This window comes from Ahaetulla prasina, chromosome 2 (genome assembly GCF_028640845.1).
Source record: "Ahaetulla prasina isolate Xishuangbanna chromosome 2, ASM2864084v1, whole genome shotgun sequence".
Taxonomy (NCBI): Eukaryota; Metazoa; Chordata; class Lepidosauria; order Squamata; family Colubridae; genus Ahaetulla; species Ahaetulla prasina.
Window position 1 is genome coordinate 17,451,564 of NC_080540.1, and position 15,611 is coordinate 17,467,174.

Below are 15,611 nucleotides of genomic sequence, written 5' to 3' on the forward strand. Positions count from 1 at the left end.
AACCGACTACGGTCATGTGATTGCAATTATTGGAATAATCGGCCCACGCTTACGACCACAGTGAAACAGCCATGCATTTGTTTAATGACCATTGTAAAAATGGTTGTTAAGTCAGGTCCTACTTCACTTATGACTGCAGCAATTTAGGGTGGAAATTCCAGTCCCAATAGTGGTCAAGGACTACCTGTAGAAGAGCAAACCCTGACTTCTGGCAGGTGGACTTCTGGCAGAAAGGTCGGCAGTTCGGCGGTTCAAATCCCTAGTACAAGTCTCCTGCAGGAGCAGGGGGTTGGACTAAATGACCTTCAAGGTCCCTTCCAACTCTGTTACTGTTACTGAGTCCCTTTTCCACCACAGTTCATAAAAATTGTGGTATTTCCCCCCCCCACTCCATTTCATATTGTACTTCCCAGCCCAAAATATGAGGCCTTCTCCGATGTGGTAGTTATTTCATGGTTTAGGTAGATGGTGAAATGGTCAACTTTGTGGATCGTAAAGCTTGTGGATCCTACTATTTCATGCTACTGAAGATGATTTTACTTGATGCTTTATATGAGGAAGAGAGCACGGGTAAACCCAGGAGATAATTTCTCCAAAATATTTCTCCTTAGCTTCGTGCAGGTTATTACATTTTTTTTTTGTGAGGGAACTGTCAGTCATTTCTTTCTGGAATCTAGAGTCTGCCAAGTAACGGTTGCATTATTTCACCTGCACTTGATGTGAAGGAGGTTTTTTTCATTCTTTCTCCTGGAGGTCCTTGAGTCATTTTATGGCTTGCTTTCCAATGGTTTGAAAGGTGGAGGAAGAGTGGGGAAAGAAGAGCAACAGTAGTTTAAATTCTGGGATAGGTTTCCTCAGCACTGCGGCCTCTAGATGTTTTTGACTGGAATATCCATTATCCTGAGGCGGGGTAGTGGGGACTTGTAGCCTGGTACTTTCGGAGATAGTCGGATTGAGGAAATCCTTAGTTAATTCCTTTGAAGAAGACTGGAGCAGGTGTGATGGAATGTGTGGGGAACAATCGCACAACAGTTTCCAATAAAGGAGGTGACCAGTGTTGAAATTCAATTTTTTTTTACTACCGGTTCTGTGGGCGTGGCTTGGTGGGCGTGGCAGGGGAAGGATACTGCAAAATCTCCATTCCCTCCCCTCTCCTGGGGCCAGCCAGAGGTGGAATTTGCCGGTTCTCTGAACTACTCAAAATTTCCGCTACCGGTTCTCCAGAACCTGTCAGAACCTGCTGAATTTCACCCGTGGAGGTGACCCATTCCAGAAAGAAACCTAAAATAGGAGACTCCTCAGCCCTGAACTGAATAAGGGAAGGAGGAAAAAGTTTAGGGTAACCACATCGTTTAGAACAGGGGTGTCCAACTTTGGCAACTTTAAGACTTGTGGACTGGCTGAGGAATTCTGGGAGTTGAAGTCCACAAGTCTTAAATTCGCTAAAGTTAGGCACCTCTGCCCTATAATCTCCCAGATACAGGTTAGAAAGTTACAGATAGCCCTCGGCTTATGACCAGAGTTAAGACCAGACCTTTTTTAGCTAAACGAGGTGGTTGTTAAGGTAGCTGCGCCCAATTTTATGACCTTTTTTTGCCAGTTGTTAAGCAAATCACTGCATTTGTTAAATGAATCATGCAGTTGTTTAGTGACTTTGACTTCCTCTATTGAGTTTGCTTGTCAAAGCCAGCTGGGAAGTCACAAATAGTGATCACATCAGTGGTGAAATCTAAATTATTTTTATTACAGGTTCTGTGGGTGTGGCTTGGTGGGTGGGTGTGGTGTGGCTTGGTGGGCGTGGCAGGGGAAGGATACTGCAAAATCTCCATTCCCACCCCACTCCGGGGGAAGGATATTGCAAAATCTCCATTCCCACCCCACTCTGGGGCCAGCCAGAGGTGGAATTTGCCGGTTCTCCAAACTACTCAAAAATTCCGCTACCAGTTCTTCAAACTGCTCAAAATTTCCGCTACCGGTTCTCCAGAACCTGTCAGAACCTGCTAGATTTCACCCCTGGATCACATGATTGCTGCAACGGTCATGAATACATGCTGGTTGCCCATGAGTATGCTGTGACGGTCATAAGTTTGAGGACCAGTTGTAAGTCACTTTTTTCAGTGCTGCTGTAACTGAACAGTTGTAAGTCGATGATTCCTGTAAAGCTTTAGTCTGGCAAGATTCTGTCTGTTGGGCATAAGCAAATAAAGAACTGGACTTGATTGGCTGTCACTGGCCGTCTTAGCCCTGCCATCAGGTGAGGCCGTCTGGAGATGTCAGGATTCTGGGTTGCTTCCTTCTGTTCAGCGATACTAATGATGGCTGGTTCCCATCATTAAACCGCATGTCATTTGGTGTCTGCGTCTCTTGCTACCCTGTTTGGGATGTGAAGCTTAAAAGAGGAGCAGGAATCCCTAAAGTGCTGCCTGTTTTCTGTGTCACGCCTTACCTTTTGTATCCATCTCTCCATCCGTCTGTCTGTTCTTCATCTGTCCGTTTGTCCTCTCCCCCCTCCCCACCCCCTCCCTCCTTCCCTCCCCCTTCTCCCGACAGCTCTGCTGCTCAGCAACCCGGCTTACCATCTCCTCCTGGCCACCTATGCCCAGCCAATGGGAAGGCCTGCTTTCCCGCCACCCAGCCAGGTTAAGCCAATCAACACCAATGGTAAGGAGGGCGCTGAGCTTGTGCGATGCGGCTGGGAACCCCGGGTGACCTCACTCCCTGCTCAGAACATCCTGCAGTTCCTCTCCTTCGCCTGCCAGGGGGTGCTGTCTGTCCATCTGTCTCCCTCTCTCTTTCTTTGCCATGTCTGTCCCTCCGTACATCTCCCTCTTGTTGGCCCTGTGCATGGCTAATATCACCTTCCGCTTTGCAGGTTCTGCGATGTTGCAGCTTCTGGAGTGGGGGAGGGAGAATGGGGTTGGAGCAGGATGCTATATCTGGACTCCTTGTGTCCAAAGCAGAGCTCCGGTTGGCTCTGATGGCTGCTGGGTGCCTACGAGTTGCAGCACATTAGGGCTTGGGCAAGTCCTCCATGGTCCTTTCTCCACCTCTAATGTGATTCTTTTTTTGTCTTTCTTTCTTCTTCTGCAGCATGCGGGATTGACTACATGGAACCAGAACTGGCTGCCAGCCAGCCAAGTTTCCAAAACAACGTGCCACATTACGCCGAAGCCGACATCATCAACTTGCAGGGAGTGACTGGGGGGAACACATATGCTGTCCCTGCTGTTGCGGTGGATGCCCTTGCTGGCAAGGACATGGCAGTAGGTGAATTTCCCCGAGAACGACTGATCTTCAAGGAGAAGCTGGGCGAAGGGCAGTTTGGAGAGGTAAGTCCAGTTTTCCCTGCAGCAGAGGTTGGACTATGCAAGTGGAAAAGTAAGACACTGTTGTGGCCCGCCGGCGGCCAGCAGAGCTGGCAGCAGAGTTGGACAGTGAGGAGGTTGGGGAGGAACATGGGCCAGTCCTGGAGGCTGGGGAAGGCTTGGACGAGGGCGTTGCATCGGAGGCAGAGAGAGGGCCAAGCCCGTCTGACAGTTATCAGCTGCAAAGGAATAGCTGGAGCCTGTTCCCAGTGTGCGTATGCGCAGAGCTGCCAGAAGAAAAGAACAGCTAAGAAATCAGGGTCGACTTGGGAAAAAAGCCACAGGTGGAAAATGAATGGCCCCTCCCATAGGAAATAAAAGAGGAGCAAAAGTGGGATGGGGGGCTTTTGCAGGAGTGTGAAGATCTCTCTGTGAATCTCAGAGAGACTGTGCCAAGTCTTGCCAATCTAACCTTTTCACAGCCTTGTGTTTGGAAAATATTTACATGGCAGCTTTCCAAACTAGATAAGGTCTGTGTTCATAAATTCACGTTTGAAAGACTGTTTGCCAGGCCTTTGCTGAATGTGAATGAGAGGAATTCGCATTTGTTTAATAAAAGGGGTTTTGTCGGGACCAGGATTCTGCTTCGTGCTTTTTGGGAAAGCCTAGGTCAGAACAGACACACATTTCCAGTGAGTAGTAAAGTAGTAGAGGCATGATGGTAGATGCCACCAACGCTTCAGATTTAATTGTGGCATCTCTAAGCCACAGTTTAGAGTTCTAACTCACGGCACAAATGGTCAGGCTCAAATTATTAGATTTTGCATACTGTGCGTGAAGAAAGATAATCCGTATAAGTTTGAAAGGTTGGGAAAGATGGAAGGTAGAGGAAGAAGAGGACAACCAGTGATGATCGGTGCACTGTTGGAAGGCTTGAAAGGTCAGGCTGGGGCCAGAACATTCTTGAGAAGATCTATCTATATGGTCATGAAGAGCCAGCACTGATTTAATTACAGAAGTTGTGAATGCTCCAACACTGGAAATGTTTAAGAAGATGTTGAATAACCATTTGTCTGAAGTGATGTAGGGTTTCCTGCCTGGGCAGGGGGTTGGACTAGAAGACCTCCAAGGTCCCTTCCAATTCATTGTTGTTGTTGTTGTTGTTGTTGTTGTTGTTGTTATGGCACACAATCAGGCAATCAAACTTTCCAAATTGGTTTAATGTAGAGGATTTAGGTATTGGATTAGAAGCCAGGAGACCAGACAAGTTCTACTCCTGCCTTAGGCACAAAGCCAAGCTCGGTGACTTTGGTTCAGTCATCCTCTCAGACCTAGGAAGAAAATCTTGTGAAGCTATTTCCAAAAAGATCAAGAAAACTTCATGGATTTGTTCCCTGTAGACCAGAGACCTCCAAACGCTTAGCTCATTGACCCCTTCATGAAGTTCAGATTGTTCATCAACTTCCAAATGTTTATTGTATATAAATAATAAATGCTACTTTAATAATACTACAAATAATAATAATAATAACAACAACAATAACAATAATAATAATAATAGAAGGTTTAATACTCGCTGCTCAAGAACAAGCACTACAAACTAATGCCATGAAAGCAAAGATACAAAAATCCACCAACAATCCAAACTGCCGACTTTGCAACAACAAATATGTGAATACAGCAAAATCGCACAAATTGATTACAAAGCTAGACATGACCGAGTTGCTAAATTAATCCACTGATCATCATGTAAAAAATACAATTTGCCTGTATCCAAAAAGTCATGGGAACATAAAGTGGAAAAAGTTATAGTAAATGAGAAGGTGAAGATCTTGTGGGACTTTCGAATACATATGGATCGTCACTTGGAACACAACACTCCAGATATCACAGTTGTCGAAAACCAAAACGTACAATTTATTGACATTGTGATACCAGGAGATGCCAGAGTCAAAGAAAAAGAACTGGAAAAAATCATAAATATCGCGACTTGGCCATCAAAACTACACGGCTATGGATGAAACATGTAATAGTGATACTCATTGTCATCGGGGCGCTTGGTACCATGTCCAAGAATTTTATAAGATACATCAACAAATTGCAGCTTCCTGCAATAACACCAGCAGAACTAAAAAACTTCGCTACTTGGAACATCTTAAGAAGGTACTTGGTTGATACCTAGGACGCAGTCAGCAATTCGTATCAACCATTAGCACCAGTCAGTGGTATTTGTGATGCTTTTTTGAATGTTCAGTTGACTGAGTTTCATGTTTAATGAATAAAGATAATAATAATAATAGCAATTAATAGAGACAAACAAGGCCACTTGTACTGGTGGCTGACCATTCAAACTATGTCTTGCCACTAATCACCTCATCTTCAGGACTAGATGTCTCTGGAGATTCTCAGTCATCCAGTCATGGTTGTCCCAAAGGTGCTTTTTCAAGAGGCAACTGGATTCTTTTTGTTTTGCTTTGAAGACATTTCACTTCTCACCCAAGAAGCTTCTTCAGCTCTGACTGGATGGTGGATCCTTCCATTCCCCACCATCCACTCAGAGCTGAAGAAGCTTCTTCTCTATTGTGAGCTATTAGGGAGGGTCTGTCTTCACCCTCTTTCTGTCACGCATAATATCTGGGCTGAGTGGCCTCTTACTCCACTGGAATGCACCCCCTCCCTCCTGGGAATCTGTTCCTTACAGATGGTCCTCCATTTACAACAGTCCATTTAGTGACCATTCAAAGTTACAGCGTCATTGAAAAGAGTGACTTATGACCGTTTTTCACACTTACGACCCTTGCCGCATCCCCATGGTCACATGGCTTAAATGCAGATGCTTGAAAACTGTTTCATGTTTATGACCGTTGCAGTATCCCAGGGTCACGTGATCACCGCTGGCGACATTTCAACAAGCCAAGTCAATGGGGAAGCCAGATTCACTTAACAACCGTGTTACTAATTTAACAACTGCAGGGATTCACTTAACAAAATGAGGCAAGAAAAGTCGTAAAATGGGGGGAAAACTCACTTAACAGATTTCTCACTTAGCAACATAAATTCTGGGGTCAATTGTGGTCCTAGGTCGAGGACTACCTGAATTGTATTCCATCACGCTGCCACATGTTACAAAGAATTGCGTGGCAGATGGATTTTGGCCAATGGAAACATTTCCTCCAGCGTTTGTGTTAGCTGACTGGGGAATTCTGGGAGTTGAAGTCCACACATCTCCAAGTTGCCAAGGTTGAGAGCAATGCCTTACTGCCTTCCCTGTGCCATTGTTCCCTGTGTCTTTTATGATTCCATAATGCTTCCCTGTTTCCTCTCTTTCCTGGAAAGGTCCACTTATGTGAAGTGGAGAACCCCCAAGATCTGCCCAGCTTGGAGTTCCCTTTCAACGTGCGCAAGGGACGCCCTCTGCTGGTTGCTGTGAAGATTCTACGCTCGGATGCCACCAAGAATGCCAGGTGAGTGCCTGAGGATGGAAATAAAAACATGCATTGTTAAAGCACAACCCATTGTATACATTTGTCCAACCCGACCAAGAGCCACGGTGGCGCAGTGGTTAGAATGCAGTACTGCAGGCTACTTCTGCTGATTGTCGGCTGCCGACTGCCTGCAATTTGGCAGTTCAAATCTCACCAGGCTCAAGGTTGACTCAGCCTTCCATCCTTCCGAGATTGGTAAAATAAGGACCCAGATTGTTGGGGGCAATAGGCTGACTCCTGTAAAACTGCTTAAAGAGGGCTGTAAAGTTCTTGTGCGCCTTTGGCGTTGAGTCATGCCGGCCACATGACCACGGAGACATCTTCGGACAGCGCTGGCTCTTCCCCCTAGAGTCGGCAACGACTAGCACGTATGTGCGAGGGGAACCTTTACCTTTACCTAAAGCTCTGTGAAGTGGTGTCTAGGTGTTATTGCTATTCTTCAGCATCTTGGACACCTTTTTGATGTGTGGATTTCAACACCAGAAGTCCTAGCAATGGTCAAGGACTGGGCTGTTTTAAAAACCAGACCTTCTTAATCTGTTTGCTAGGACATCTGGGGTCCAAGGTGGGATAGTTAGAAAAGAACACAAAACACAGAGAGAAACCTCGGAGAAAGGAAGGAAACACCATATAGAAACCACAGAAGTAAACCAGGCCCTACACCACACACAAAAACAACACTCAATCCCAGAGAGAGTCAGCGGCCACTTAGCTGAGGTCCAGCAATGACTTCACGAAGTCAGAAACAGCCCAGGGTCCTTTCGGAGAACAAGGAAATAAATCTTTTCTTTTCATTCGCGCGGGGCTGGCTTGAATTTTATTGGTCTTTTAAATTTCTTAAATTTTTAATATTAATTTTAAATGGGATTTTAGTTTTTTATATATTTTAAAGTTTCGGGCTAATTATAATAAGTTTTTTAATTTACATTTTAAATTGTACATTATATTGTCTTTTTTACTTCTGCCTGTACACCGCCCTGAGTCCTTCGGGAGAAGGGCGGTATAAAAATCAAATAAAATAAATAAATAAATAAATAAATAAATATCCAAAAAGAACAAACCAGGCCAACAGCCAGGTTCGAGACTGTTCCACGAGTGGCTACCGGAGAGACAATGAACCCAACCCCTCCGGCCGAAGCCTCCGAGTTGACTCCTGTTTAAAAAGGGCTGCAGCGGCTCAGGTTCACTGTGCTGTATCTGGAACTGAATAAATCTGTTGCAAGCTGCAAGTGTCCTTTGTCCTGTGTCTTCACCCACAACTTAACACTGATAACAGCTTATTTCACAAAAGGGAGCTTAGCCCAGGTGTGGAGAAATTGTGAGGGAGCATTTCAAAATGTTCAGACAGACTCTGCTCTAATTATTTCACTAGAAATGAAAGGAAAGGGAAGATGAGGACAAACTGGCAACAAAGTGGATGGACTTAATTACAGTGGTATTGGGGGCATCATAACAACACCTGGATAACCAGGTTAGGGGCAGACCATCACAGACAAAATCTATTTTTGTGGTTGCTAAGAGTTGACGCCAATTTGATGGCACATAATATGTTTACATTCATGGGAAGACTGTATTGTACGTTGCAAATTGCCCCAGTGCTTTGGTGGCAAAAATGAGGGGATTTTTTTGTTGGTTGAGAAAAAAAATGGGAACAAATAAATCATTTGAGCCCAGATGTCCTCTCTTGAGACCTGTCATCTACCTTCCTCATCTCCCTGTCCATGTCTTTTGTTGTTCACGCAGGAATGATTTCCTGAAGGAGGTGAAGATCATGTCTCGCCTGAAGGACCCTAACATTGTGAGATTGCTGGGTGTGTGTGTGCGGGATGATCCGCTGTGTATGATCACTGAGTACATGGAGAATGGGGACCTCAACCAGTTCCTGAGTGGACATGAGCTGGAAGACAAGCTGGGTGGCAGCCCCAATGGGAGACCAACCATCAGGTACTGATTCCAAATTTCTGAAATCAAAGTCCATCAACGAACCGATGTAGATTTGGGAGGAAATATTGACAATCAAGTTCGGTAGACTCGGCATCACAATTTACATATGCGAATGCCATCGCAGTATATTCCCTTTGAGGTTAAACTATGCAGGGCAGAGAAATTGAAGCGAGAAGTAGTAAGTCAAAGAAAGCAAACACGTATGAGAAGAACAGAATAGCATGATCAAAATCCAGAACCTTGGCAACGGGTTCGTAATTATGACGGCTGCAATGTCCTGAGGTTACGGGATCCCCTTTTGTGACCTTTTGACAAGGAAAGTTCAATGGGGAAGTCAGGTTCAATTCACAACCCCTGCTACTAACTTAAGAACTGCAGTGATTCACTTAACAGCTGTGGCAAGACAAGTCGTAAAATGAGGCAAAGGCACTTAACAAGTGTTTCACGTAGCAGCATAAATTTTGAGCAACTTAACTCTGTATTTGATCTTGTAGAGAGGCAGAGAGTGAGATACGCATTTTCTAAATTAACATTCCTGCCATCTTTTCTTCCTCCCCCCCCCCCGCCCCCTTCTCAGCTATCCCACTCTGGTCCATTTAGGGGCTCAGATAGCCTCAGGAATGGCATTCCTTGCCTCCCTCAATTTTGTGCACCGGGATTTGGCAACCCGAAACTGCCTGGTGGGTGAAGGTTTCACCATCAAGATCGCAGATTTCGGCATGAGCCGGAACCTTTACGCTGGAGATTATTATCGCATCCAAGGCCGAGCCGTGCTCCCGATCCGCTGGATGGCGTGGGAGTGCATTCTCATGGTGAGTGTGTGAAGTGATGAGCTTCAATCACTGGTAGTCCTCACTTAATGACAGCCCTGATGAGCAACGGTTTGAAGTTACGATGATGCTGGGGGAAAATAAAAAAGGACAGACCTGAAAAGGGGCAAATCTGAAAGAGGTTCATTAGGATTTTGAAAAAATTGCTTATGTTATACAAAAAAAATGTATGTATGCTTATAATTAAGCTTTGCAAAGAAACATTCAAGAGCAGAACCAAGAAAAGAAACAGATAAATCTAAAGGACAGCTTTCTGTTACCAAGCACTGTCCTTTATAATAAAGGACATATGGTCCCTGTAGGTGTAAGAGGAAGAAAAAATGATCAGACTTGCAATGTTTATCTTATTATAGCCAATCTTAATGAAGTTACAGTAGGTGGCTCAGTGGCTAAGACACTGAGTTTATCGATCAGAAAGGTCGGCAGTTTGGCGGTTCGAATCCCTAGGACATGTCTCCTGCGTGAGCAGGGGTTGGACTAGATGACCTCCAAGGTCCCTTCCAACTCTGTTACTGCTAAGGTTAGGCCTTCCAGTAAAAAAAAAAAAAAAAGCAGCAGCACTTTCAGTCCTACGAGTGGCAGAAGCTGTTACAATGTTTTTTCCTTGAGGATTTTATATTTTCGATTTGATTTTTCTGGCTTGCCCTGACCAGAGCCCTCAAGGTTGAAACGTGTTGTAAAACTGGTTTAATAAATCCAGGAATGTCATTTTTTTTCCTCCCCTCAGGGTAAGTTCACCATGGCCAGCGACGTTTGGGCGTTTGGGGTTACGCTGTGGGAAATCCTCATGCTGTGCCAAGAACAGCCATACAGCCAGCTCACGGATGAAGCAGTAATCGAGAACGCCGGCGAGTTTTTTCGGCATCAGGGCAAACAGGTAAACAATATGACTGTTTAACAAAATGCCTATTATATAAAGTTTATATAATACGTTAGACTAGGATGCACGCGGGTACATGTATAGGCAGTCTTATTTATTTATTATTTTATTTATTTTATTAGATTTCTAGACTGCCCTTCTCCCGAAGGACTCAGGGCGGTGTACAGCCAAGATAAAAATAAACAATATACAATTAAAAATAGATTAAAAAACTTATTATACAGTTAGGCCGATAAATTAAGATATATGATCTAAAACCCCAATTTAAAACTAAAAAAATTAAATTTAAAATCTCCCCAATTTAAGAAAGCCCCGCGCGAACAAACAAATATGTTTTCAGTTTGCGGCGAAAGGTCCGAAGGTCAGATATTTGGCGTAAACCGGGGGGGGAAGTTCATTCCAGAGAGTAGGAGCCCCCACAGAGAAGGATCTTCCCCTGGGGGCCGCCAGCCGACATTGTTTGGCGGACGGCACCCTGAGAAGTCCCTCTCTGTGTGAGCGTACGGGTCGGTGGGAGGCATGAGGTAACAGCAGGCGGTCCCGTAAGTCTTCAACGTACGACTACAACTGAGCCCAAAATTTATGCTGCTAAGTGAGAAATTTCTTACGCGGGTTTTGCCCCATTTTACTTGACTTTTCTTGACACACATTTGTTAAGTGAATCACTGCCGTTCTTAAATTAGTCACATGGTGGTTAAGTGAACCTAGCTTCCACATTGATTTTGCTTGGCGGAAAGGGGATCCCACGACCCCAGGGCACTGCAACCGTCATAAATGTGAGTCAGTTGTCAAGCATCACATGACCGTGAGGATGCTGCAGTGGTCGTAAGTGTGAAAAACGGTCATAAGTCACTTTTTTTCAGTGCCGTTGTAACTTTGAGTGGTCACTAAGTGAACTGTTGTAAGTCGAGGACTATCTATACCTGGATAGTGCATGGATTACTGTGTTGTGGGAAACTCAAGTCACTCTTTCAGCATGCTGTGTGAACCAGTCTGTAATGTTAAGCTATCCTGTGATTGCAATAAAAGAGAATATTTGTAGCTCAGGATTGAAATGTGGGATCCTTGACGCTCTCTGAGCTTGGTTGCCTGCTTGAAGTTGTCTCATTACCCAACTAGGCAATATCATGAACCACTCCCACCGAGAGCAAACCTCACTCCCTTCTAGCCAGGGGTGAAATGCTACCGGTTTGCTCCGGTTTGGGCGAACTGGTAGTAAAAAAAAAGCTGCTGGTTCGGTTGAATCGGTAGTTAAAAAAAGCTATCGGTTCCTCCAAACCGGTATTTCCGACAATCAGTTGTGCCGCACGGTTTAGCTTTGCAGAAAGCAGGAAATCTGGTTTCTAGCAAAGCTAAACTGCATGGCACAGTCGATTTCCCCCCACCCTCGCTGTTCTACTTACCTCCCCAAGCCTCCTTTTGGTGTGTATTGTGCATGCATTACCGTCCTCGGAAGGATGGAAGGCTGAGTCTTGGATTATTGTAATGCTCTCTACATGGGGCTCCCCTTGAGGTGCACCCGGAGGCTTCAGTTAGTCCAGAATGCAGCTGCGCGGGTGATAGAGGGAGCTTCACGTAGCTCTCATGTAACACCACTCCTGCGCAGACTGCACTGGCTGCCTGTGGTCTCTCGGGTGCACTTTAAGGTTTTGGTTACTACCTTTAAAGCGCTCCATGGCTTAGGGCCTGGGTACTTACGGGACCGCCTGCTGTTACCTCATGCCTCCCACCGACCCATACGCTCATACAGAGAGGGACTTCTCAGGGTGCCGTCCGCCAAGCAATGTTGGCTGGCGGCCCCCAGGGGAAGATCCTTCTCTGTGGGGGCTCCTACTCTCTGGAACGAACTTCCCCCGGGTTTACGCCAAATACCTGACCTTCGGACCTTCCGCCGCGAATTGAAAACACATTTATTTATTTGCACGGGGCTGGCTTAAATTTTATTGGTTTTAAATTTTTATTATTAATTTTAATGGGTTTTAGTTTTATATGTTCCAAAGTTTTTAGGCCAATTATATAATAAGTTTTTTAATTCGTATTTTAATTGTATATTGCATTGTTTGTTTTACCTTGGCTGTACACCGCCCTGAGTCCTTCGGGAGAAGGGCGGTATAAAAATCGAATAAATAATAATAATAATAATAATAAAAGTCAACCTCAAGCCCCATCAGGATCAAACTCTACACTCTGGGCAGAGTTGGCCTGCAGTATTGCATTCTAACCACTGAGCCACCAAGATCTTGAGTCTTTTAAGATTAAGCTTTATGAAAATCCAGGCTCTGCCTTGGGCCTGCTGTCCTCAGGGCCATGTCACACCGTCTCTTTCCCCCCCTCTTCAGGTCTATCTCTGCCGTCCACCCACCTGCCCCTTGGCTGTCTATGAGATGATGTTGAGATGCTGGGCACGAGAGGCCAAGGACCGCCCATCCTTCCAACACCTGCACTGCTTCCTGGCTGAGGATGCCCTCAATATGGTGTGAACCAAACTAGCACTGGACATTGGAGGCTGTGTTAAGAAGTTGGACAGCACCATAGAGACTGCTGGACTGCTGTGGCTCAGAGGCCATCATGCTCCAGAGCATTTTTGTGGGACATCTGGTTGTTCACTCTGGCCCAGCCTTTGCTCATCCAAATCTCACCATTCACCTTCCATTATGTGGTTCTCTTTCCAATATGTGGTTTTATTTTTGCCTGGTCATCTCTAACTAACTTATTTCCTCCCACGATCCAAAATGGTTTATTCTGAAATTCTTAACCCGATGGTTTGTTTTCCATTCTGTTAACTCCTATTTCTCCTTGTCCTAAACCAGTCTGTTTCAGCTTTAAACCAATTTGGTGCCTTCCTGCTTTGTCTAGAAACTACAATTCTCAGTTTTTTAGTATTTATCAACCACAGAGTAAGCAACCAAGGGCCCTCCATGTGTCTGTCCCATATTCCGTCAAGAACATCTGCCGCAAAGGACAGGTGTAAGTCCAAAACATCTGGAGAACATGAGATTGTCTGTAGCCAGAGACCATGTTGGCTAGAAAGTCTTAGTTCCAGTCTTAGCACATCTGGGAGAGACCCAAGCAAGGAAGGTGCTCTGTCAAATGTAGCCCTGTTCATCCTGCCATAATCTGAAGAAATATTTTATTACTTGTTCTTCCAAATGTTTCTTCTCTTGTATCATTCTAGGTGTTTCTTCTGTCCTTTGATCTCCAGGTTTTCAGGGTGAGCTAAGGAAGCAGGTTTAGTGCCTAAGGTGTTTACTGAAGCCCCCTTTCTCTGTTTTCCTTCTTTCAGCAGCAAACTGGGCACAGTATAATGTTCTGATTGGGCTAATCATATCCTTCACATCCATTCAACGCTAGCAGCTCTGTGAGCAGGTCTCCTACAGAAGTGGTATCCAGCAGGTTCCGGAGAACCGGTAGCGGAAATTTTGAGTAGTTCGGAGAACTGGCAAATACCACCTCTGGCTGGCCCCAGAATGGGCTGGGAATGGGGATTTTGCAGTATCCTTCCCCTGGAGTGAGGTGGGAATGGAGATTTTGCAGTATCCTTCCCCTGCTACGCCCACCAAGCCATGCCCACAGAACCGGTCGTAAAAAAAATTGAATTCCATCACGGCTGTAAACCCAAAAGACCTCGTTCCCCAATTTTTATAGTCAGACCCATCCCTAAGTAGCCCTAGATTTCAGCCCCTCGTTGAGAACATGAGGAGTGGATATTCACGTTGGCTTGCTTAGCAGGAGTCTGTAAGGACGGCTGCAGTAAAATACGTAAACATTTTGAACAATCAAGCACAGTGCAACGTTTGCGTTGTGCCACTTTGAATGCTAACACTCCCCTTTCCCCCCCCCTACCCTCAAATTGTTTCCTTTAACACTCCAGAGAAATTGTGAGGGAGCACTCTTTTCCCCTGTCCTTCACACACTCCTTTAGCTTGCCAAATTAGATTTGGGGAGTTTGAATGCTCTTTAATGGGATCCTAACAGAAACATTACACTGGATTTATAAGCAAATTTGGGGTGATTGTTCCATCCATTCTTGAAAGCTTTTCCTTTCCTTCCTCCCTCCCTTGCTTCCGATTTCAAACTGAATTGAACACATATCTTTTGTGGTTAAAGACTGGATTAATTCTCAGCAACCTGTGTAACGTGGTGTGCAAATCTCTCTACAGATGTTGCATAAAAGCAATTGGTGTTGGTATGGGGGCTTGGATGAGAACATGGGAGTTGTAATCTATCAGAACTGGGAAGGAATAATGTTCAGCAAGGCTACCCTGCACTGCAATTCACTAGCATTGAGGGAAGGGGGTGTAGACTGGATTTCATTTCCCCCTTGCATGATGGAAGGTTATGTTATTAACCCTGGAGAACTCAGTAGTGTTCCACTGTTTGTGTGTGATGTCTTTCTTCAGAAAGTCTCTGTCTGTCTCTGTCTCTCTGTCTCTGTCTCTCTGTCTCTCTCTCTCTCTCTGTGTGTGTCTCTCTCTCTGTCTCTGTCTCTCTCTCTCTCTCTGTGTCTCTGTCTGTCTGTCTGTCTGTCTCTCTCTGTGTGTCTCTCTCTTTCTCTGTCTCTCTGTGTCTGTCTCTGTCTCTCTGTCTCTCTATTTCTTTCTCTCTGTCTCTGTCTCTCTCTCTCTCTCTTTCTCTTTCTCTTTCTCTCTGTCTCTGTCTCTCTTTCTCTCTCTCTCTCTCTCTCTCTCTGTGTCTCTCTGTCTCTCTGTCTCTCTTTCTTTCTCTCTGTCTCTGTCTCTGTCTCTGTCTCTGTCTCTCCGTCCTTTCTGTTTCTCCCTCTCCCTCTTTTTTTGCTGTATTTTTTTTTTATCTCTCTCCTTTCCTGTGAAAGCCTGCATGTGTCAAAGGGGATATTTTGGACCTTTGACAGACTCCTTCTGAGGGGGCTGCATTTTCAGCTTTAGATTCGTGGACTAACACTGGCAAAATACCTGGGACCATCTGGTCCAAGCACACTGGGATTAATTAAGCACTGGATGTTTGGAGAAGCTGGAAGAAAGAAGTGGCTTCAAAGATACTTTACGAATCCACGGTTGGCCAAGAGATACCTGGTCCTCGCTGTTGTCAAGATGGACAAGAAAAAGAGGAAGGAACCGAGATTAGCCAGATCTGATGTGGCACCGACCGGACTTTGGGCTGGATGTGTTCATGGACTGAACCGAAAAAA

General features: G+C 45.1%; 1 protein-coding gene across 3 annotated transcripts in view; it reads left to right on the forward strand.

The window, feature by feature from the left end:
• The window catches only part of DDR1 (discoidin domain receptor tyrosine kinase 1), a 100,055-nt gene extending 85,173 nt beyond the window's left edge, over positions 1 to 14,882 (forward strand). For 2 of the 3 annotated variants that reach the window (XM_058168546.1, XM_058168548.1), the window contains 7 exons: positions 2,551 to 2,661; positions 3,091 to 3,329; positions 6,642 to 6,769; positions 8,534 to 8,734; positions 9,312 to 9,546; positions 10,292 to 10,441; positions 12,784 to 14,882. In XM_058168546.1, coding sequence (XP_058024529.1) covers positions 2,551 to 2,661; positions 3,091 to 3,329; positions 6,642 to 6,769; positions 8,534 to 8,734; positions 9,312 to 9,546; positions 10,292 to 10,441; positions 12,784 to 12,924 — 1,205 coding nt within the window. In that variant the 3' untranslated portion in view covers positions 12,925 to 14,882. The remainder of the gene's footprint in view (positions 1 to 2,550; positions 2,662 to 3,090; positions 3,330 to 6,641; positions 6,770 to 8,533; positions 8,735 to 9,311; positions 9,547 to 10,291; positions 10,442 to 12,783) is intronic. The other variant, XM_058168547.1, reaches the window with a different exon arrangement.
• Positions 14,883 to 15,611: the final 729 nt, after the last annotated feature.